This window comes from Stenella coeruleoalba (assembly GCF_951394435.1).
Source record: "Stenella coeruleoalba genome assembly, chromosome: 16".
Taxonomy (NCBI): domain Eukaryota; kingdom Metazoa; phylum Chordata; class Mammalia; order Artiodactyla; family Delphinidae; genus Stenella; species Stenella coeruleoalba.
The window spans coordinates 10,068,134-10,092,070 of record NC_137162.1 but is presented as its reverse complement, the minus strand read 5'-3'; the positions used below and the strand labels follow the sequence as shown (position 1 = coordinate 10,092,070).

The following is a 23,937-nucleotide window of genomic DNA, read 5'->3' as shown; positions in this document are numbered from 1 at the left end:
AGACTCCTTGGATTTGTATCGCCATGCATACAGAGTGATGCTACTAATGATTGGCTCCCAGGTCAAAAGGACTGGTAAGGTGACTTGAGATACTAAGAGTGGTTTTAATTTCCAGGAAAACCAGGTCAAAACTGTCACCCAGGGCTTCCCTGGTGGCGCAGTGGTTGAGAGTCCACCTGCTGATGCAGGGGACACGGGTTCGTGCCCCAGTCCGGGAAGATCCCACATGCCGCGGAGCGACTGGGCCTGTGAGCCACAACTACTGAGCCTGCGCGTCTGGAGCCTGTGCTCCGCAACGGGAGAGGCCGCGATAGTGAGAGGCCCGTGCACTGCGATGAAGAGTGGTCCCCGCTTGCCGCAACTAGGGAAAGCCCTCGCACAGAAACGAAGACCCAACACAGCAAAAATAAATAAATAAACTAAAGGATTTCATTTCTTTAAAAAAAAAACAAACAAAAACTGTCACCCAAGGCATCCCTGGTGGCGCAGTGGTTGAGAGTCTGCCTACCGATGCAGGGGACACAGGTCCGTGCCCCGGGCCGGGAAGATCCCACGTGCCGCGGAGCGGCTGGGCCCGTGAGCCATGGCCGCTGAGCCTGCGCGTCCGGAGCCTGTGCTCCGCAACGGGAGGGGCCACAGCAGTGACAGGCCCGTGTACCGCAAAAAAAAAAAAAAAAAAAACCTGTCACTCAGTTTTCCAATTAGATGATAAGCTTCAAGGGTAGTAAAATAATTCCCCAAAATACATCAATAAGATAACAATGTTCACTCATAACATTAAGCCATCCACCTTCAAGGTCTGAAACCAGTAACTACTACCAGCGGGAGATTCTACAAGTGTGTGCTCCCCCTTCCCAGCTGATTATTTCACAACAGGCTCATCTGGGGGTCTGTGGCGGCTTTGGGGAACCCCGGCAGAACCCAGCAATACCCCTGCATGATCTAGGACTTCAAGCGCAACTTAGGGAGGATGGGAGAGTGAATAGAAAGGGGAGAAGAAGGGAGAAGAGGTTGGGGGTTAAAAGTCGGGGAAGACCAGTGGGGCACATGGTGGGGGTGAGGGGCAGAACGACACACCCATCCCAGGCCACCCAGCAGCTCCCGTGGCCCAGCTCGTAGGTTCCTGCATCGAAGACATCCGAGGGTACGGACACTTAGCCCGAGACCCAAACCACTGGCTCAGTGGAGGCAGCTCTGTCCCTGCCCCTCCCACGCGGCCACTGGGGCTTGGTTTCTCTTCTGTGCCGCTATCCTCCAGGTGACTCCCTGCCACGTGCTCCCGAGTGCTCTGTGGACACCTCCACAGTGGTACCGACCTCACTTTGCTCCATGGAGACAACGGGCCGGTTCCCTCTGACATCAGTGATGCTGCACCTGCGGTACCCTACCCACCCCTCTAACTGTGATGTGATCACCTCCCAGGGTCACAGGTCATGCCTCCCCTTGAGTCCACCAAGCTGCACGGCCTGCTCTATAAAATATGATGGTTGACACGGGGCAAAGTATTCCCTGAGAGATTTAAACGATACCTTTTATAGCAATATTAATATCTCCTGCATTTATTTTTTCTGGTACTGTAGCATACTTTTTACTCTTTCTTACAGACAGGAGTGGAGAAATCCATGCAGAGCACACACACAGCCCAACACTTCCGTCATCTGTTCTCACCAAAACACAACGAGGAGAAGGCTCCAGAAGCCACTTTGCTATGCACCAACTGCTCTTTCAGAGGCTTCCACGGACAGAAAATGTTTCCTCATATCTTTCATAATATAAATTACAATCCACAAAGAAGCAAGAAGGCTGGAGCGCACACACCAGTGCTGGACATTCTTTGTCTCTGTACCTAAAAGTGTTAAACAAACAAGGCGCTGAGTTTACTTTCTGGGAGGACGAAAAGGCACGTGTTTCTACTTGCTGAGGCCACACGCCTGGCGGGGGCAGCTCGGCTGTGCAGATCTTTGGTTGCATCAATCTGAACTTTCTCCCCACAAGTTTCAAACACTTGAGAAGCACAAGTGGCATCTTATCACACAGCTGCTTTCCAATAAATGGACTAATCTGATATTAAAAAATGAGAGATGGGCATCTCTGCAGCTCATCAAAAAGTGAATGGTGTGACTAACAGCCGCCACTGCACACGGCTGGTGTGTGATTCCTGTCCAGAGCTGCATCTCCTTCCCACCCCTAAGAAACTCTGAAGCCGGGATGCTTTGGGAGCTCCTGGAATGTAGAACTGAGGGGCCTCCAAATGCGGAGAGGAGATTGAGGAGGTGAGGGCTGCCTGACACCCCAAGTCCCGCAGTGGATCAGGGCAGAGGTGTGACATCACGCTGATGTCACCAGCTTTACTTCACAGGAAATCAACACAGCGAAACCAATCCTTGCTGGGGGTGAGCAGAGCCCAGGGAGGGGCAAGTCTTGTAAAAGTCAGAAAAGGCTGTGGTTTCTGGGACTTCGCTGTACATGACCAGCTGAATTCTTCCCTGGTGTCATCGGGAGGCCGTCTTGAGACAATTGGAGAGAATTGGAACAGGAGAGAAGCTGGAACAGGGAGCTATTTCAGGTAACACTTGATGCTGCCGTACCAGCCATAGCAGCACTTCAGACTGTCACTTTTTATAATGTTTGCCTATAAACTTTTCCCGTGTGGTTTTTGAAATGGCGCCCAAACGCAAACAGAGAACAGATGGGAAACCCGCGTCTTGCCCTGTCCAATCATTTCGTGGAGAATGGATGACAGATTTAAACTGTTAAGGAAGAAAAGAGCCGCATATGCCAAGGGGACAACTAACTACACAAATTCAGCCTTTTCTGGGGTTTCCTAGGGACCAGTGTCTTTTCAAAGGTCAAGAGGATCACAGCTAAGAAATGGGAGCCCCGGTTTCAAGGATGCAGGGGGGTCCCCCCTGGAATGCATCCCCCCTGAGGTCTCTCCGTCTGAGAAAGTCAGGGGCATCCAAGCCCTAAAGACATTCCTCCAGGAAGGGGAAGAAATGGAGAAAGAAATCCCTAAATAGATTCCTCAGCAAGAGAGGAGGGGAGGAAGAGACAGGGAAAGGGGTGTCCTGCTAGGGGGTATGGGTGGCAGGCCTCCCCGGGAACTACGACACCAGCATGTGAGGCAAGAGTAGTAAACAGCCCCGGTTTCCTGGTGCCCTCCCGACCTTCCGCCACCTCGCACGAGAGGAATAAATATCACTGCTGTGGGGCTGCCACTGTCTTGACAGAAGAAATACACAGGACGCAGCTGCACACGTCACTGCAATGTCACAGGGCACAGAGCAGGTAAGTGTCTGTTGCAGACTCATCCTCCTGGTCTTTACGATGGCCCGTAGAGGCCACACTCCAGTCCCGGCAAGAAGTTTCAACTGGCCAACCCCCCAGTTCCTGTCCACAGGAACAGAATACAGAATCCCTCACATACACAGCACTGCCAAAGTACTTTCTACCAGCCGGAACGGAGGGAGTCTGGACAGACAGACATCTATATCGCATTGCTTTTCCGTAATCCATGGTGTCTTAGAGCACAGGGGCTTTGGAAGAGCGAAGCCCACACTTTTCTACGGCACAGTTTCCATCTAGGTGGCATCAAAGCTTAGCCGTAGAAAGACTGAAAGGTCCTGGTGTCCCTGCACTCAAGTCAGAAATGACCACCCTCGCGTGCCCTAGCACGGGGGTTCCGCAGACACCCAGATGGCAGCAGCAGAGCTGGCTGTTTCCAGCTCAGACAGGCTCGAAGCTTCTCCTTTACGAGAACGGGCTTGCAGGAGACAAAATCCGGGCCTCAAACAGAGGCCTTATAAGGCCTGGGTACTACTTGTTCCTTAAGGGGGGAAGGGAGAGACAAATACTCTGCACAATATAAAGATGAAAGTTCTCTACCTCAAGAAATACTGCCAACATAAAAATGGGGGCCTCAAAGAAGTCAAAGCCCTGGAACACAGATAAGTAAACAGGCTGCAGTTTTCTCTTCCAACCCTTTGTCGGGGTGTCTTGCAGACTCACGTCAGGACTTAAAACTCTCCTTGGCGGTATCACGGGGGCCAGGACAACCACTCATAGCTGTCTCTGCCACAGTAGCCTGACTGTTCCAGAAACTCTAGCCTGGCTCACATTCCTGGTGATCAGATGGGATAATGGCTAATGCTTCCAATATGGTAACCATTAAAAATTATATATTTAGGCGCACCCCTCATATAATTTAGGTCTGTCTTTGAGAAACCCGGTGAACAGCTCTCCAAGTTGGAAAAGAAATGACGTTGTTACCTAAGAGAAAATAAAAATGTGGAAATAGTAAAGTGCCTAAGAAAGTACACATTTAAGAGTGAGCCACCGTTACCGCCCAATATTCGGACCCCAAATGCGGAAATATTCACCCCGTATTTTGTCAGCATCCCATCTTCTTTCGATCCAAGGTTTTAGGCTATGAATGATAGTGTCCTCCAAAAGGAAGCAAGAGGGACACAAAAGAGGTTTTCCCCCGGTCACAACGCGTGCATCGAACTCACGTTCGGAGAGCAAAATTCCCACGGGACCACCAGGAGGAGGGTACGGAACAGAAGCACCCGCATAAAATCCCTGGATATTGGTAGCTTTGCTTGAGGAAGAACTTCAAAATTGAGCCCTTTGTTCAAAACCCAATTCCCAGAGAGACAAGCCATCAGGGTATCTAGTGCCCAGGAAGCAGAAACTGGCGCTAAGAGTTGTGTCCAAGCAGCTCCCCTGCCCCAGGTCGGATATACAGCGAGCCTATGCGTTCAGCCCCCTGGTCGTCCAGGCCCTGAGCCTGCCTTCTGGGAGCACGCTTGCTAGACACGGCGGAGGAGGCTGGCCCTTCTCGAAATCTAGGCTTCCTAGGGCATGCTGTTCTAGGAAAAACCACATCATCAAAAAGCTGGCCCTGCCGACTGACTGAGACCACTGGAAAATCTGTCTCTTTTTCTCAGCAGAAGGTTTTGTACTCCCTGTATCACCACAACCAGGAAGGGAAAAGGGGGGAACAGGGATGGGGGTGTCGCGAGGAGGTGAAGGAATGAACAGGATCTGCCTGAAGTGGGCTTGCAGAGGCATCGCCTGTAAAATGAACAGACATCATCATCTCCGGTCCTGAAAAACGCATCCTCTGCCCCCCAAAACAGTTTTGTCCCCAAGTCCTCGTGGCAGCCCTTGACCCCAGGCAGCCCTCCTCACTGTACAGAGTGGGAGGCCACCTTCCTCATCCGATGCTCCTTCAATTCCTGGAGCTGTTCCCTGTGGTACCTTAGCGTTTAGCCTCACTTCTGTCCCCTCCCTGGTGACTCTTCAGAAAAGGCAAGGACAGGCTGGGGATGTTAAAAGACCAGACTCAGAACAGGCCTGAGTCTCAACTCTGCCACTTAGAAATTGGCTAACCGTGAACGGAGGAAACGCCCCTGACCAGGTCTTCTCAGCGTGGAAGGCTGGCGATGACAGGAAAGGGAGAGCCCCTAACACAGCTTAGCGCCTATTTGCCTACAGCGGCATGCTGTTTTCTGCTGGCGTGTGTGTGTGTGCGCACACGCGTGTGCACATGTGTTCTCAAGAACAGGAACGTGCATGGAGACCTGCCCGCCCTTCTGGGAATCTCCTCCCCGCCCCGCATACCTGTGGATACGCTCTGAATTCCACCCCCAGCTCCTCTGGTCCTTCTCCCTGTATTCTGATCTCCTCCATCTCTGCAGCTTTTCCCACCCCTACATGGCAATGCCACTCAAGCCCCTGCTTGCAGGTTCACGTTTCCACCTGCCCGAGGGAACACCTTACCTGGGTGTCTACAGAGGTCCTCTCTAAAGCAGGCAGATGACCTTCAACCTCCTCCTCTGGCCTCTTGCTGAATGGAGTCACCACGTGACATCAACGCAAGCTCCAAATCCACCCGAAAGCACCTCTGCTCCCTCTCGCCTCCCACCTCGTCAGTCCCCACATCTCCTCCCCTATTCAGTCTGTCTCTGCAACAGCTCTGGAGATAAAGCAAGGGCGGCTTTCGGTCCCACGGGCCCACTACTCCAGGCCTCTACCATCTCTCCGAAAGAGCTCTGCAACACCCCCCAACCCATCACCCGTGGGCCGCCCCCTGTGTCCTTCATGAGCCACTAGAGCAATCTTCTGAAAAGCAAATCTTACCACCACTTAAAAAAAAAAAAAAAAAGGCACAGACCACTCCACAGTTCGACAGGGTGAAACCCAAAGAACATCACCCACACTAAGGCCCTGGCTGCTCCTGGCCCCAGATCCCGCTCTACCCTCTCTCACACCCGAGGCTTGTCTGTTCACATGCGCACTGTTCCCTCTACCTGCATCCCTGTCCCGATACTCTGCACGGCAAACTCCTATTCAGCCTTCAAAGCCCAGCTCAAATATCATCTCCTCTGATTCCCATTAAGACAGACTGCACGGCTCCCATCTCCAATTCATCAGGTCTTTGTTTATCCATCTAGTATATTCCCAGCAGAATACAGTCTGCCTCCACCCACCCACTCCAATTGAGAGCTGGGGGCGGGGGGGGGGGCAGTGGAGGAGGGGGGCTCTGCTTCTCAGCCTTTACTTTGCATAAAGATCACCCAGACACAGCTTCCAGGGCGCCCCTTCCAACGTTTCTAGGTCAGGAGGCCTGAGGTGGGGTCTGAGATTCTGGATTTCCCACAAGTTCCCGGGGAATGCTGATACTATTGGTCCAAGGGCCGCCTTGTGAGAAGTTCAGCTCCAGTGTCTAAGGACAAGCTTTAGACCTGCTGCGGCAGTGATGAACCCTGTCAACTTGGGCGGCCCCTTCTCCTCCCTGAGCCTCAGAGTCCTGGTCTGTAGAAGAGGCTACCTCCAGGCTAGGTCAAGGTCACCACGGGGACAAAACCAGAGACTGCCTGGGAAGGCTTTTGTAAAGTGGGGGGCACACCTAAGAGAAGCCTCCACCCCGGCAGGGGTGCCCTGCCTGCCTACCCCTCAGCACTGGCCAGAGCAGGCCAGGCTCCTGCTTGTGGGCTGTAGCTTGATACTTTTTCTTTTTAACTTTTGAATTTTATTTTATTTTTTTATACAGCAGGTCCTTATTAGTCATCCATTTTATACACATCAGTGTATACATGTCAATACCACTCTCCCAGTTCATCCCACCAACACCCCACCCCCCGCCGCTTCCCCCCTTGGGGTCCATACATTTGTGCTCTACCTCTGTGTCTCTATTTCTGCCCTGCAAACCGGTTCACCTGTACCATTTTTCTAGGTTCCACATACATGCGTTAATATACGGTATTTGTTTTTCTCTTTCTGACTTACTTCACTCTGTATGACAGTCTCTAGATCCGTCCACATCTCTACAAATGACCCAATTTTGTTCCTTTTTATGGCTGAGTAATATATTAACTGATCAGCAGATTACATTTTTCCAATCACATGGGAACCTCAATTTGAATTTGTCTGATTTTAAAAAGGGGTTTTCTTTCAAATGAACAAATCTGCCACATCATATATATGTAAGTTACCAAAGTGGGGATTTCTGGAATGTTCCCAAATGGAACTAAACGTCCAAGGATCTTGTGAGAGTCGTCATCATCAACGGCTATGTACAACACCTGTTTGATTACTTTTGTAAGGGAAGAAGCCTGTGGCTTATTAAAATACCATTTACTATTCATCCATCCAACAAATTTGAGATAACTGATATTTGTATGGGGGGCATGGTAACCCCCCAAAGAACTCCCTAGAAAAGAGGATCCCAGCTGGGCTCAGGGATGACTCACTGCAACCCGACAGCAGGTCATGAAACCCCCTGAACGCCAGACCCAGAGGCCACTAGCTTGAGGACCTGGGCTCCAGGGAGCGGGGTAGTTGGCCTGCGTTCCAGAGAGCATGCTGCAAAGCCAGCCGCCTGACCACATTCAGAAGCAAGTTTTCAGGGGCGGTCGCCTTTCCACCTTAGTGTTACCTGTGGCTCACATGGCCCCATTACTGACATAAACGGTGCCAACTCCAGGGGATACATTTGCCCTCTAAGTCCCGTAAAGGTCAGATCAATGTCCAAATCCTATTGGACATTTTCCCGAGCCCCTCCCTCAGCGAGTACGTTCTCAATACATGAATACTTTTAAAGCGGCCCCAGCTGCAAATGAGAGGGGAAAAAAACAGGAAGCTTGACGAGGAGAGAGGGAGGTGAAGAGTTACTCCTTGAGGGCAAGGCTGCCTCGGGTTCTGCAGCTCAGGACCTCATGGGGGTATTGTTCAGCAAGTTTACTTAAAGGGCCCGGCCTTTCTTCTCTCAGCAGGACCCCAGTTCCAACACCCGTTCGGAGCCTGCAGATGTGTCCCCAGACTGGTCCCCCCTCCAGCAGCATCCCAGCCATTTGCAAATGAAGGGACAGCAGCTGGATACTGGGAAACAGATGGGCCTCCTCATTTGAATGGGTTTGATCTGGCAGCCCGGGCCTCAGCAAGTTCAGGCCCGGCCAGCGCTGAAATCCGGCTCGGGCAGGCGAAGGCACAGATTCCTAGCCCGAGGGGTCTTCAGCGAGCAGCTCGATCAGAATGGCCCCTGGCAGAGGTCTCCCTGAAGTCAGAGGGGGCGGGGAGCCTCTGTGGTGGGCAGGGCCCATTCCCAGCCAGGGCCCGGGCCCGGCAGGACCCAGAAAGGCAGGACAAGCCACAGGGATCACTTTTCTCCCGTGATATGCAGAGAAAAGAAAACATCTCCCTAGGGGAATCCTGTGCCTGAGGATTGAAACCACATTCATTCAGGAAATTCCAAATTAAGATAGGCGCCACCGTGGTTAACCTTTCTCCCCAACCCTAAGCCGCCTATTTGCAGAGAGGTAAAAACTTCAAGGAAACAAACTTTGAAGAGCCCCTACGTCCTAATAGAGCCCCTTTCAAAACCCTCGGGAGCATTTGCTCTTGGAAACGCTGTGCACGGCTCCCCAGCGTCTTGGCTTCCCAAGACATGGACAGGGCGTACCAGGTCCTTTCTTAAGCTGAGATTGTGCACCCCTCTCCACAGAAAGAGGAGGAAGCCTTGTTTGAATCCCTGAGTGCCCAGGTGAGGCCCCTGAGAGGGGACCAGAATCGTGTTCACTAGGTCTCCCTGGCTCCCCGGGGCCGTCTCCCTGCATCCACGTGGGTCTGGTAAGGAACTGCAGCTCCAGACTGTCAAGGAGCGAGGAGATGCCCCACTCAAGTGGCAGCTGAGGGCTGCCCGTGACCTCCTGACTCGCCATACCTTTAAGGGTAGGTACCTCTTACCGGACAGCAGAGAGGTCAGGAGGATTCCCAAAGTGGGCACAGAGCAACCTAGCTGGCACACCTGGCCGGGGCTGACTAGGGCCGACGCGGTGAACTTACCAGCAAATCAAGGCGGCACCCACTGCCTTCAAGACCAGCCTCAGGAAGGCGCACGGTTGGAAGACCCAGAAAAACCCTTAACATGGCACGTAGGCTGGCTCCAGCCCCGCCCGGCCTGGCCTGCTTCCGCAGCCCCATCTCTAGCACACTGGCCTCCTCGGGGTTCCCCGATTCCCTCTGAGACACACCATGCTTTTACTTCGGATGACCTTCACCTCAGATTGGAAGGTGCCCCTTCGTTTTTTGCAAGTATTTGACAAATGCCAGTCCCCTTCCCCGCCCCCCGTCCCCCCCAATTCAACAGGACTTGAGACTTCTCTGCTTGTCATTCTATCCCCACAGAGCCCGGCACACAGTAGGACATAGCAGGGTCTCAACATAATTGGGGGACAAACTCAAAGGAGTCACAGCAACGACGCTGCAATCTGAAAGGTGTGCTGTGGTAATGACCTTGGCTCTGGAAGCTGCGGCCGCACCAGGGCTGAGAGGCTCAGAGGGAACCGCGCAGTGTCACCTTCCAGCCAAGCATCCTACAACCTCTCACCCACACGGAGCCCCCCTTCTGGATGCCTGCGTCTTCTGCGTCACCGAGCAGGTGGCCGGCGCGGAGTGCAACTGGCTGAACCAGGCTTGATTCACCTCCCCGTCGGGCTGGAACCGCTCAGAGTTCACTTTCTTTTTTTTTTTAAACCACCAAACTGAACTTCGTTTGCTTTAAAAACAGGCTCTGCACCCCGGCCTCTTTTTTCCCTCGGGACACCCTTCCTGGCCAAGGCTACAGGAAGTATATAGGTGTTGCTGCTTCTGCCCTTTCGTTCTGGCAATTTTTTTCCCTTCCCCCACCTTTTATTTATTTATTTATTTTTGCTTTCCTAGCTTCTGACATTAGAGGGCTCAGCATCTGTCCATGACCACAGGTTGCAGGAGCCCCAGGTATACCAGTCTGCAGAGGTAGGCCTTGACCCAACCTCAAACCAGAAATGCTGAAGAAAAGCTTGACACAATGTCAAACTGACGACCAAAACTGAACACTGAGTAGGTCCCAGGGCAGACCGCCTGAAGCACCTGGGACGAGGACAACGGGATGGCCTCGTGCTGCTGCCTTGCGGGCCGGCCCTTCCTGCTGTGACTCCTGCCGCATGACACTATCTGGGACTCCACGCAGTCTCCCTCTGGTCTCCTGCGCAGCAGAGAGGGTTAGCTTCTTACCAATAAGCGACATACCACCAGAGACCATCCCAGAAGAATCACGAAGTGGTAATTATTGGAATGGTTTTATCGTCTACGACTTTTCATCAAATAGCTTTAGGGGAATAGATGTGGACAGATGAGAAGAAACTGCATCAACCAGCACTGTCCTTACATGTTTAAGAGTCAAATGACAGATTTAAGAATGAGCAGCTCCCCACAGTATTCCACAGAAGAGCCACCTGCTCAGGAAAGAGGAGGCCACTGGGAAATCTTTGTTGCACCAATCAATGTACCCCAAGGCCTGGACACGCACTCACTACCTACGGGGCCTTGGAGGAATCGTTTCATCTCCGAGAGTCTCAGCCATAAAATGCGAATGTGGATAGCTGGGGTCAGCTGCATCACTAAGATGAGAGGTGGTGGCGGGAGGAGGTATTGGAGGAAGGTGGTTCAGAAGGTACAAAATTCCAGTTAGAAGGGAAATAAGTACCAGGGGTATAATGTACAGCGTGATGACTAGAGTTAACACGGCTCTGTGGCTGGTATATGTGACTGTCATTAAGAGAGTTAATCCCAAAATATTTTTTTCTTTTTCTTTTTAGTGTCTGTATGAGATGATGGATGTTAGCTAAACTTATTGTGGTAATCATTTCACAATATATGTAACTCAAACGGTTGTGCCGTACATCTTAAACAGTGCTGCCTATTATATCTCAATAAAACTGGGGAAAGAGATTAGAGATAACATGTCAAGGCACCTAGCACAATGTCCAACACACAACAGGCACTTAATAGATGGTAATAAGAATTACTGTTACCACCACCTGCATCCTCAGCCTCTCAAGGAATGGGCTAATAGAATATGACCCCATCCACACTGCCCACTCCCACTCACACCCCCAGTGCCATGGGTACCATAACAATCTCCTTGAGCTCCCTTCCACGAAGACTGGAAGCCCAGCCACCTGTTAACTAAGGAAGGCCCAGCAGAGTGCCCGGGGGAAGTCACCACAGGCCAACCTGGCAGAGCCTATCATAACATGCTATGGAGCTCCCCTCACGGGCCAGGACAAAAGCAGAGCATGTGACACCCCCCTTCCCCCCCAACCCATCCCATAAACCTCTCTCCATCCTTCTCTTTTTTTTTTTTTTCTTGGCTGTGCCGCGTGGCATGCAGGATCTTAGTTCCCTGACCAGGGATCGAACCCGTGCCCCCTGCAGTGGAAGTGCAGTGTCCTAACCATTGACTCCAGGGAAGTCCCTCTCCATCCTTCTTCACAGGGCCTCTTGACAATCCTTTGTTTGGAAGCCCCAAGCACAGAACTCCTTGCCAAAATATATTGCTCCTTATGAAGCACATATCCAGCCGTCATTACACAGCCGCAATTGACTTTTTTCGACAGGGAAAAAAAATGTCAACCCTGAACCATTTGGACTGCAAGCAGCAAGAGGACCCCATTTCTAGGGTCCAGACTTGTAAATGCCCAGGATAATACAAAGGGTTGGACAGGCTCCCTCTCTACTTTAATTAAAGTAAATGCCTCTCATCAGAATATTTGTCATTGTATATCGTAGGGTAAACATCCCAGAAATATTGGTTTGACATCCTATCTCAGGTTTTTACCTCTACAAGGAAGTGGGGTGGGGCAGGGAGGAAACTAGCACTTACTGAGCACCTACTATCTGCCAGGAACTACTGTACGGGCTTTACATACACTTGCATTTGATCGTCAGGGTCCCCCTTTCAAGATAGATGTTATCAGACCCACTTTTAGATAAAGAAAGAGAGGCTCAGAGAGGTTATCTAACTTATCCAAGGTCACGGCACCAGTAGATAATGGAAAGATTCAAATCTGCTTTGTTTAGCTCCCAAGGCCAAGTTCCTTCGGTGAGTTTCGGTCCCCAGAAAGCACATTACATACCATTTTAAATGATTTTATTCATGTCTACGAAAAAAAAAAAAGTCAGATGCAGAATTTACGATAATAACATAGAGTATTCCTGGTCTTTAGAGATCTGAGTGATTTTCTGTTTGAACCCTAGGATGTATAGTTAATTGTGCACCTGCCTGGGTCAGCTAAAAAGGCAACAAGTTTTGGTCAAGATCCAGGAGGCTTAGTGGGATGGGAAGGAGGTGCCTTTTTTTGGGCGGAGGTTAGGGGTGGCCGCCACCTGTGCAGCCAGCTTTCGGGATCTTAGCTCCCCGACCAAGGACTGAACACGGGCCCTCAGCAGTGAAAGCGCAGAGTCCTAACCACTGGACCGCCATGGAATTCCCAAAGGAAGGAGGTGCCGTGAAGGCAGCCACACTCCTTTGGGGCAAACTCACTGTCTACTCACAATCTGAAGTGTAAGGGTTTTCAAAGAGTTTAAACCCTAAACTCACCACTGCAAAGATCTTTCCATACATTTTATAGCGCCCCCCCCCACCTCCTACCCCCCCGCCCCCTGCAACACACAAAGTTGGACTTTTTGATGTCTTGATGTTCTTAAAACATTACAGCTGGTTACGTATGGCAAAACTTAACAGTAAACTGGCCTTTAAAAAGAGGTCACACATAGTAACTCAGAAGAAGTTCTAGTGTTAGAAAATAATCATGACAATATATACAGAGTTTACCGTATTAACGTCAGAGCTCAGAACTGGGTTCTTTCTTTCAAGTCAAGTGCTGTATATAGATCATAAAATATATATGTCCCTTGACCTCAATTCTGAATCTGTCAGTCTTTTCCTTATAAGCTATTTTTTTGACCTCCCCATAAAACACGTTCACCACGACCCGACATTCTATATATGTGCATTCCATTCAGACACGACTCGGAATTTACCATGCTTTGGTTGGACAGGGGTTAGAGCAAAGAGTAGGCCACACCTTAGCTCCCTGACTCAGTACAGTCAAAAAGAAGTTGAAATTTTTAATATTCACATGAAATGGCAAAAGTCCAGAAGGGGACGTAACTACTTATGGGATTCCAAAGTGGAATAAATGACAACAGCTCACACCCAACATCTTAAAACTCCATCATGGTACAAGTTTCCTAAAACCAAAATCACTGAAACTCTAAAGCATGCCTATTCTACTTGATTTGCACTCTTCATGGACAACAGTGGTCTAGCCTGATGATTTAAAATATCCTTTTACATGATTATATAAACGGTAAAAGCTTGAAGTTACACAAAGAGAGGCCAGTGAAAGCCTGCAACCACCATCTACCACTGACGTGGCTACCATTTTGGGTTTCCTGTCATGCCCAAAAGCTGGGTAGTAACAATCAGAGCACGGGGGAAAAAGAACTTGGGAAAAATGTGACGTTTGTTAATTTCAAAAGGAAACATCTCCAAGACATGGGGGCCCATCATAGTGAAAAGGCCAGCAGCTTGTTCAACCAGACTTCTTCACAGAACTCGGCCTCAGCTCCCTTCCCCACCTCCTCCCATTCCCTGATCCAGGAAAGCCAGAGCTGAACCTGGCTGGGTCACTCCAGGTCTATCTGGGTAAGCAGGAGGAAGTGGCCAGTTTGTGCAGACTCTCGGGCTGCCAGAAAGCCTTAAGGCTTCCCATGAAGATAAACACTGTCCGCAAAATGGAACACGAGTTGTGCGTAGCTTTAAAAACTCAAGTTCAAGAGCCTCTAAGCCTCTAAGGAGTCAAAGCTGAATTCTTCGGGGTTTGTTCATCTTGGATATAATGATCAGAAACCCACCTCTTTGGCTTAAGGCCAAACGTTCAGCCCTTACATTAGGTTCACGATTCAGCCACATATGGCCTTCAGCACTGTCACCATCAGTTAAAAGAAGTTACTGCTAAGATGGTAAGGCAGAGAGAAGGACGTGGGGTGAGGGTGTGGCATCAGGCGTTGCAATGCCAGGGAAGCCGGAAAAGCAGAGCCATCTCTAAATCCCACCTGGATGCAGCAAAAGCACAAGAAGGATGCAAAACCTCAGGCTAAAGTCATCCCTCCAGGAAAACCAAATAATAATAAAGACCATGGGCCTTTCTGCACAGCCTCACAAACCCCACTGGATCAGAATCGTTTGTGGGACAGCCTGAAAAACTTCCGAACAATCACTTCTGAACTGCTTACCAAGGCAAGCACCCTGCTAAGCGTCAAACCGACACAGCGGAAAGGAGCACGCTAGCTGTACTTCCTACCGAGCCTAAGATGCCGGCACCCAAAAATCAATTTCCCACATTTCCCTTTAAAGACTAAGATTAGACAGCATTTTTAATGGAAACGTAAAAGTAAGCCAGACTCTGATGAAAGAGGGGGGCAGCCTTTTAACAATTACCCTGGATAAGTAAATACCCAAACAAGACACTACAAATGGGAGGGCTCCTGGACACATTTTACTGAGAACACAAACATTAAACAAAACTCTTCCTGTTTAAACACGACCCCAGTTATTTCATAACCATGTAATTATTCATTAAGTCTGATATTGGAAACATCTCATATTGGATTGCTCTAGTTATTTGAATTCTCACCCTCAGCTGAGTGGGAAACACTTGAGAGCAACAAGTCTTCAGTTATGGCCTAGCAAGGACTAGTCACCTAGTAGGTACTCAGTGTTTTAACTGGTTAAAATAAAAAGGCAAAATACAAACACACACACACACACACACACACACACACACACACACACACACACGGAATTTGGATGAGAGCGAGCCAGTACAGAAAGTATACAAATACCAATTCTCTGGGCTTGCCAAATTTTTGCTCTAGAAGTAATATTAAACACAGCTCTTTGTCTATGAATTGTGAAATACTTTATATACTAATAAAGAATGTGTACTTCGTTGTGTATTGAACTGCATAAGCCTACGTTTGGTTTAATTTACCAAGAATAAGTCCTTGTTCCTAAGCTATCAAGTTACAGTCAACTCTTAAATATTAACACATACTGAGGAACAAAGATGCAGATAATACAAAACAGAAGATTATTTTAAATCATTCATTCTTGGTATGCGGATATATTCTTTTTTTCTTTTCTTTTAACTTGCAATTAAATGCGTATGGCTGATATCATGGCATTTACAATACTTCTAACAAAGGACTTAAACCATACTGGAAAAATCTGAGGTAAGGAGGTCTCCGTGTGGACCCCATGCTCAATCTCTCTGCTACTGAACTTTGGACCAACTCACATCAGTCAGGATCACCTTGCCCAAAAATTGATTAAAAAAAAAAAAAAAAGGCATACTACTTTCTTCCCAGGTTGTTGCTTTTCAGAATGACACTTTGTGGAGGGTGGAAAAGTAATAAAGGGTTTTGGGTTGGAAAAGCCCTTTTATTTTAGCTCCTACTGGGCTGATGTAAACAAAGATGTGGTTTATGTCAACAATGACTTAATTAACCAGAGTAGGTGACAATGCCAGGAAGAACTTGAAAGTAAGAGTCGCCTCCACCCCAAGGTAATCAAGCTTGACTATACTTTAAATAATTACAATCTTAACCAACAGAGCAGTGCTTGGCATTGAGGACTACTGGCCCCTTTGAGTCAACTGAGTTTAAACCCTTCGCAGCTGGTCACCTACAAAAATGAATGACCAGTTGAAAATATTCATTTTTAGTCTGGAATATTAACTAAAATCTTCTAGAGATTATTTTCTTCTTAAGTCAGTTGAGTAGACCCAAACCTACTGCCACCACTTCAGAATGTGTCCAGAGACAAATGATATATGACAGATGATGGGATATATGATATGATGGTACATGGTAGATGAGATGATGTGATACATGATATGATGATGGATGGGATAGGGTGATGATAGATGACATGATACTGTACAAAGCTGGGACAATTGGAAAAGGACCCTCTAGCATTAGGGCTCCTTCCTGGAACTTAGTTACCTTTTTCTCCGCACAAATTTTCCTCTGGTCCAGCCCGATACACATTATCTAAACTGAGCTTCCCAATTAGCAAAACAAAAATAAGATAAGGCCTTGTGCACTAGAAGGTCAAGGTTGAACTTATTTTAACCAAAGCTACAGTTAAACTCACCATGGAGGACAGACAGGGACTGATGGACACACATGGATGGGGGACTCTCTGTCTGTCTCTCTCCAATTCGTTGGTACCACAGCCTAAACTGGAGCTGCCCTACTTAGTCTGCTTCCAGTTGCTAAAATCTCCTCTTCCTCATCTACAATTAGATTACCTTCCTAACAACCTCTGACACCAAAGCAAAACTCCGGCATTGCAAGAACTCATCTTAGGGCTCAAATCAGTTGGAAGGGGAAGTACAGACCCTACAGAAAGCAAACAAACACAGCTGCCTGGAAACACGAAGGGCCTCCTCCATTAGAGAGCAACTTTCTACTCAACTGTCTCCAAAAGCCTAGATGTTTCCTGACACTGTGGCAACTGACCCAGCCAGCCCACGGGACCAGGAAGATGCATGTGCCCAGCTCACTGGGAACAATGATGACAACACATCCCAGGTGCTCATTAGACGCCAGGCCCTGTGCTAAGCGCACTTCACGTCCAGGCCCACCTAAATCTCCCAGCAAGCTTTTGAGGCAGGTCATCAGAAGGCTTCTGAGGATATAAATATTCATTTAGCACGAATGAAGAGACGCTGAAGACTGTCTTATCCAACCCTCAGACGACAGAAAGGGAAGGAAACTGAGGTCCAGGGGTTTGTGAGCTTTTCCAAAGTCACCTCTTTGCAGGCTTTTGCGGGGTCCACTAAATCTTTTTTTTTTTTAACCTCTCACAACTCTGGACACAAACCTCATAGAAGCTATGAACCCCGAAATATGCACAGAAGGACATCTGCAAAATATGACCTACCATTTCCGGGAATTCAGGCACCTCCCCTCAACCCGCAAGCGCACAGATGCCAAGTTGGGAAGACCTGCTTCCAACGATACTCACATTGTTGGAGGTACATTTTTAACAAAGAACCACCCCGTGCGGACTCCATCCCTGTCCACTGCTTTTCCCCCTCTCTGCCTCACCTCTTTCTTCCAGCATGTGCACACATATTTTAAACTCTCTTCAATAATTAAATATGATAAAAAGAAGTCCTCCAGGACCATTTTACACTTTATGTTGAAATAAACTCCCAATAATGCTGCCCTGGAAGTCTAAATGAAAAATGACATTTTCCTCCTAACCTGGGCCATTCCTGGGAAATCCCAGCTCAGCTGCCTCCGTGTGGGCTGAGCCACGCACTCGGGGGAAAACTGGCAATTAGAGAAACATCCATTTTAATTATTAGCAAAATTAAAGAAGTACAGGCATGACTTTCAGAAACCAGGACCCTTTTCCCTCAAGTTAAACCCTTTAAAAATGCATCACCTGGGCTTCCCTGGTGGCGCAGTGGTTGAGAGTCCGCCTGCCGATGCAGGGGACGCAGGTTCGTGCCCCGGTCCGGGAGGATCCCACATGCCGTGGAGCGGCTGGGCCCGTGAGCCATGGCCGCTGAGCCTGCGCGTCCGGAGCCTGTGCTCCGCAACGGGAGAGGCCACAGCAGTGAGAGGCCCGCGTACCGCAAAAAAAAAAAAAAAAATCATCACCACTGCACATTACAGCCATGCTTATGTCACAAGGAGGTAGTCACAGACACAAGCTCCTACAAGATTTCCTTCCCGGAGATCTGGAAACCTCGGCGATGTCACCGCACCTGTTCATTATAAAGCCTCCGTACCTCTGTGTAAGAAAAAGGGCATGAGCCTCATCTCACGACTGCTGGACTGCTTCCGGTAAGAAGTCCCTCCGTCTTAGAAAAAGATATGCCTTTATGCTTCCTGACTCGGGGTCTCAGCGGGAGCCCCCCTCGGATGCGGACACAGCCCTCCCTCCCGCGTGGTCCTAGACGGGCTTGCGGTCCTCTTCTGTGCTGGGTGCCTTTCCAGAACAGCTGAGCTGACCCCAGCCCACTCAGGCCCCCGAGCTCAGCAGGCACCAGGTGGGCTCTCAGCAAACAGGTTCATTAAGTGGCGATGAGTGCTAGGATCTGCCGTTTTATTCTCAGATTACCACTTGAAAAATAGCTCAGCTACCGATATTCCCTCCTGATGACAGATTTCAGTGCTGCACCGAGTCAGGGCTTGGCTACCGACATCTCGGAAGGACCTGGGAAGAGTTTCCAAATCTGCCCGGCGGGATAATTCAGCCCTGTTCGGTGCTCACAACTGGCCTCACGCCTTTCTGTACCTTCCAAAATGCATAATGTGTTGCCTTCATGCAATTTCCAAAGCTGAAACACCAACGCACGCCCTGTTAGATCTGGAAGTTCTCAGAGATTCAGGAAAGGCCCAGGTACACTTCAAATTGACTTAAAATAGAATCTGCCGCTTTGTGACGTACTGCTTAAGTATTATGAATTACAATGGCTCAAAAGAATGTAACGTGTCAAGCATCTCCGTGCTGAACTTCAGAGGCTGCTTTTTCTCCTCAGACAATGAAAATAAAATGTCAGCATTTCAGATGTCGGCAATTTCCCTTAGTGACTCCTTTTGTCAGAAAACAGCAATTCTTTACACTGTGAGCAAAACTTTCTCCGGTAAGCATGCTCCTGCAGAAAGCCCTAGATGGCATTCAGCTACAAGCTCCCCTTCCACGGCTCTCCTGGGCACTGGATAAACTGCCCGCTGTCTCCCTCACCCAGGTCAGAGAAACGCACATGCCAAAAAACCACCAAACTACACCACTCTGCCTGCAGTGTCCCAGCTGGGAACCTGCTCTCGTAATCTCTGGCTTGCGGGGAGCAGACAGCCCACTCTCCCTTGCTCTTCGAAGGCTCATTTACAACACAAGGGGCAGCTGATTCTCAGACAGGCCTCGACCTAAGTGCCACTTCCCCGGACAGATCCCAAAACAAACTTGGTACCCTGAAAGTGAAATTAAACAACTTACCTTCCGGCTCCACCGTGGTATCCTCAACTAAATTGAAGGAGGGCCGGGCCAGGGACAAGGTTGCCATGGTGACCACAACCAGGCCGACGAGGCGCCCCCAGCTGACCATGGTTACAGTGCCGATCCCCCGTCCTCTTCCATATCTCCATGTGGACGTTAATCCCATCTGCACACTTCCTCTATGAGCATGGACTGCCTGCAGCAACGCCTTCAGCCGGCGGTGGGCTCGGGAACCGAGGTGCTGTGACAGCCTCTGCCGGCCCTGCAGCCACTTCTGCTGCTGCTGTAGCCTCTAGAGGAGAGAGTCGGCAAGTCAGTGAAATCCTCCCCAACTCCAACTCATTTCAACCCAGTTCTTTTTCATTATCTGCAAATGCCTTCCATCCGCACGTGAGTCCCAGGGGTTTCCACCAGACCCGTCCACAAAAGGTGTTAGGCTGATCGTTTAGAAAGCCTACTTTTAAGAAACAGAGATAAAAAAAGAGGAGCTACAGGACACAGATACGTGCGGCCACTTCAGTTAGGCAAAGTGTACTCTCTTCTCCTACCCACTGTCACCTCTACCGCCCTCAAGAAGCAGAAGCAACGTGACCTTAGTTTCAAGGGCAACTACAAAAGCAAGTTAATGATGCTCGGGCTGGCAGACCCAGCCTCTCGTTAACTTCTCTCAGGCCAACTGCTCTTCAGAGGCATCTGCTTCTGGGGGCTGGAGCCCTCAGGAAGAAGGGAGACAAGCAAAGTAAAAAGAACCCCAGGAAGGCGACCAAAAATTCCCACCAGTTTACACTTGTCGAGATTCATTTTCAAATGCAGAAATGTATTTCAATCTTTCGCCAAGCAGCCACTTACAAAGAATGAACGGAACTGCAATACATTCAAAGCAGCTGATCCAAAAAGAGATTCGAAGGCTGAATCCCGTTCCACTATGACTAATGGCAACCCAGGCCTAGTGAATGTCTTCAGACAGAGTGGGTTAAGAAGTGGAGCAAATGCAAATTCTGATGAATATCACAGGCATTTATTAATGATGCTGCTTCTGATGATATGTAAATTATCATCAAGGTATGTGATTGGGCCAATAACTTTCAGTATGCTAACCTACTGGCTAAAATTTCAGAGCAGAAATTACAAGGGGGTGCCCAACCTGCTATTCTGTTCACTCATTTGATCCAAAGGCAAAGAAAATTTTCCGCACTTAAGATATTCCAAATAACTTTAAATTTGTTCGGTATCAATTACTAAGTATAGAACCGAAATGCACAAACTTTAGAGAATTTGATCGACACAGTCAGATTCTGTGAACTATACATGCATGAACCACATTTTATAGGATTGAGGGTAGGGGTGAGAACTTTCTAAACCCCACGCTCTCTGCATGACTTGATATTTCGAATTATGACTACGATTTCAATACTGCTGGAGCCTCCCCAAAGCTACATCAGAAAAAACTTTTAGCTTTAACTAAGGATTAAAGTGGGTAAGGGAAAAAAGGATGCTGCACCACTTCCAGAGGAGGAATAAAGAAAATCTCTGCTTCAAAGAAAGCACAGGTGAAGTGGTGTGATTCACGGCACAAGCAAGAAAAGCATGTGTGCCCACCCTGTTTTCAGTCTGCTTGAAGGATTTTTTGGCCAACTTTCCTTTCCTCTTCAAGTTAAGAGCCTCAAAAGATAATTCCATATCTATTTCTACATACACGTGGGAGGGAAACACACAAACATTCTCATTGACTTACTAAGCATTTCCAGAATGCATGGGAATTTTCTGCCTCACAGGAACAATCTTAAATCCTAGCAGGAGAGTGGGCCCCAGGCTGCTTCCCCAGCCGCCTCGCCCACCTGTCCCAGCCTAGAGGAGCTTCCTTTGCTCTAGGCAGGGAAAGGTGGACAGTAAGTGACCTCAGCTAAATCCCAAACCATTCATTCATCCCAACAGCTTGCACCAGAAACTGACTTTTAGCCATTTCCAGGTCCAGGCCCCGCGGCCACCCCCTTCCCAAATCTCTGGAAGGTGGAGGCCTAGGGCGGCAGGTCTGCACAACTCCTCACCGGACTGGACAAAAGTATGGAGGGACCTCCTAGGCAGGATAATGAGGTCCCCAGGCTCGGTGTTGGGAACACAGGCCCAGCATGCCACTGGCGGCCACAATCCCAGCTTCCTGCCTTCAATACCATAATCCCTCCTGGAGTCTGAGCCTCAGTGAAAGCCCCAGCGTGTTTATTTTTCCCCTTGAAAGGGAACTCTCTTCTCCGCCTGGGCGCGGGAGGAGTTGTCACCCTCCCAGTGATGGATGGCTCTTCATGGCCACCCGTCCCCCTGGTCCATTTTCACCTCGGCACAAGCCCGCCCCCAAAGACAGGCAAAGTGACAAGCGAGTGGGCTTGGCTGGGGAGTGGTCCCTATGCAGGTCGATGCTGGGCTCCTCGGTTTACCAGAACATTCCCAACCCCACCACCACCACGCTCCAAGAAGACAGCCCATGCAGCGCCCGCCTTACCTGAGTTTCTACCCCTAAGAGGTTGTCTGCCTGCCTGCCCGCCCATGACGAGCACTTGGGTGTTTTGTTCCCAGAATATTTCACATCAGTCAAGAGAGCCAGGCAAGGTGCGGGGGCGCCCAGGTCCCCCGGGGGCAGACCCACCTCCTGGCTCAGAGCCTCCCTAGCTCCCCTTCTCCCCACAGCTAACAGGGCAGGGGCCTCTCAAGGGGTCAAATGCGGTGGGTGTGGGGATTACTCAACATACTGAAATTCTCAAAAAATGCAAAATACAGGCTGACCTGGGACCACCTTCTCTTCCCTGTTAACGCTGGCAAGCCAATGAGGACTTGCCGCCGCTTCGGGAGAACTGAACACCACCAACCCGGCTTCATTGTAGCACTTCTTTCATTTGTTTGCTTGGAATATCTGATTTTCTCCCCCTTCTCTGGGCGCTAAAGAGCTCAGAGAAATCTGCATTTTAATTGACATTCCAAGGGGAGAGAGAGAGAGAGAGAGAGAGAGAGAGAGAGAGAGAGAGAGAGGGAGAGAGAGAGAGGGAGAGAGAGGCTCCCGATTTCTTTTCTATTCAAACTAAACAGTCTTTTCAGATGAAAATGAGTCGAGGCCAGTGGAAGATTTACAGGGATTTGGGACCACGGGGACAATGGGGTTTTAAATGTTGATAGCGTTTCACACCAAACACATAATGGGTGAAAGCAGGTTTGCCTTTAAGGGTAGGTTTTATTGAATTGGGCGAGAGGAAGGAAGGTCGCGAGAAGAGTCTGCAAGGGAGCGGACGGCGAGGGGAGCGGCGGAGACTCATCGCCCCCGGGCCGGACCTCTGCGCCTGGCCCTCTGGCCGCGAGGGTCGGAGCCAGCTCCTGGCCCGGCCCCCAGCTGATTCCCCGGCGCGGTCCGGCAGCCGAAAGAATGAGCGCGCAAGTTAGAACTCGCCTGCGCTTTCGACATCTCCGAGCTGCTGCCGGCGGAGCAGGCAGCGAACTAGAAAAAGTCGGTCCAGTTCGCCCCCTAGCCCCAGGCGCGCCGGGCTCCCTCCAGCGCCGACGGCGGCTGCGGGCCAGGGGCGCCCGGCACTACAATCGGGGAACCGGAGCAGCCCCCTCCCCAAATGTGCCACCCCCGAGCACCTCCTACCCTACGGAGGTGTTGCCGGCCCCACCCCAGCGGCTCCCTCCCGGGGAAGGGCACCCCCGTCGGGGCCTGGATGGAACGGGACGGGTGCTCCCCGGGCCCCGGAACGAGGCACCCCGAAGATGCCCCTCCGAGCTCCGGACCTGTGCGGCTGTGCCACCAGCGAGGCAGCCCCGCCGCTCGCCCGCCAGCTCTGGGGTCGGAGGATCTCGCCGGCCGGAGTTTGACAGGGGGGCGGGTGTGAGCGCCAGAGGCAGATGTCAGCATCTGGATGGGGGTGGTTGAGGCAGAACTTCCCTAACGCCAGCCGTCAGCATGCACCCAGCTCCCCCATCACCTATGCAGCCAAAGAGGGAGAACAAGGAGCAGCCTCCACAGTGCCAGCCCTCCGCTCGGGGGACCGTGCACCCGGCGTCCCGGGCTTTCACGGCGCCCACTCTCCCGTGGGCCCACTCTCCAGTCCCGCGAGGCTCCCCGAGGGGCCCACCACGGAGGTTACCTTGAATGGCAACGATCCCCGGCGACCGGCTCTGTCCCCGCGCCCGGCGTGGGTCGGGACGGAGCAAACGACGAGCTCCCCCCAAAAAGTGGTCCTTGGGTCCTCGCCGGCGCCAAGGCTCCGAGGCTTCAAGCGCACCCCAGGTTGCGGAGGCGCGCGGGCATGACGCCCGCAGGCTGCGCTTGGATTTGGGGAGCGAGAGGAAGAAAGGACTCAGGCTTGGCGTTTCCTCCAGCAAACTTTGCTCGCAACTTGCGAACGCTCGGAGCGCGCAGGAAAGCCGCGGCCTCGGGGCGCCCGGGGCTCGCGGCCGGGCCCAGCCAGCATGGAAAGGAGTCGCCGCGCGGGGCTAGCTACGCCGCGCGCAGACCCCGCGGCGCCCGAGCTTTGTGGCGGCCG

General features: G+C 50.5%; 1 protein-coding gene across 8 annotated transcripts in view; it reads right to left on the bottom strand.

Moving 5' to 3' along the window:
• FGFR2 (fibroblast growth factor receptor 2) overlaps positions 1 to 23,734 on the bottom strand; it is a 102,505-nt gene extending 78,771 nt beyond the window's left edge. For 7 of the 8 annotated variants that reach the window (XM_079900071.1, XM_079900076.1, XM_079900073.1 and 4 more), the window contains exon 1: positions 19,409 to 19,699. In XM_079900071.1, coding sequence (XP_079756197.1) covers positions 19,409 to 19,574 — 166 coding nt within the window. In that variant the 5' untranslated portion in view covers positions 19,575 to 19,699. Of the gene's footprint in view, positions 1 to 19,408; positions 19,701 to 23,538 lie in introns of those variants that run through there. The other variant, XM_079900075.1, reaches the window with a different exon arrangement.
• Positions 23,735 to 23,937: the final 203 nt, after the last annotated feature.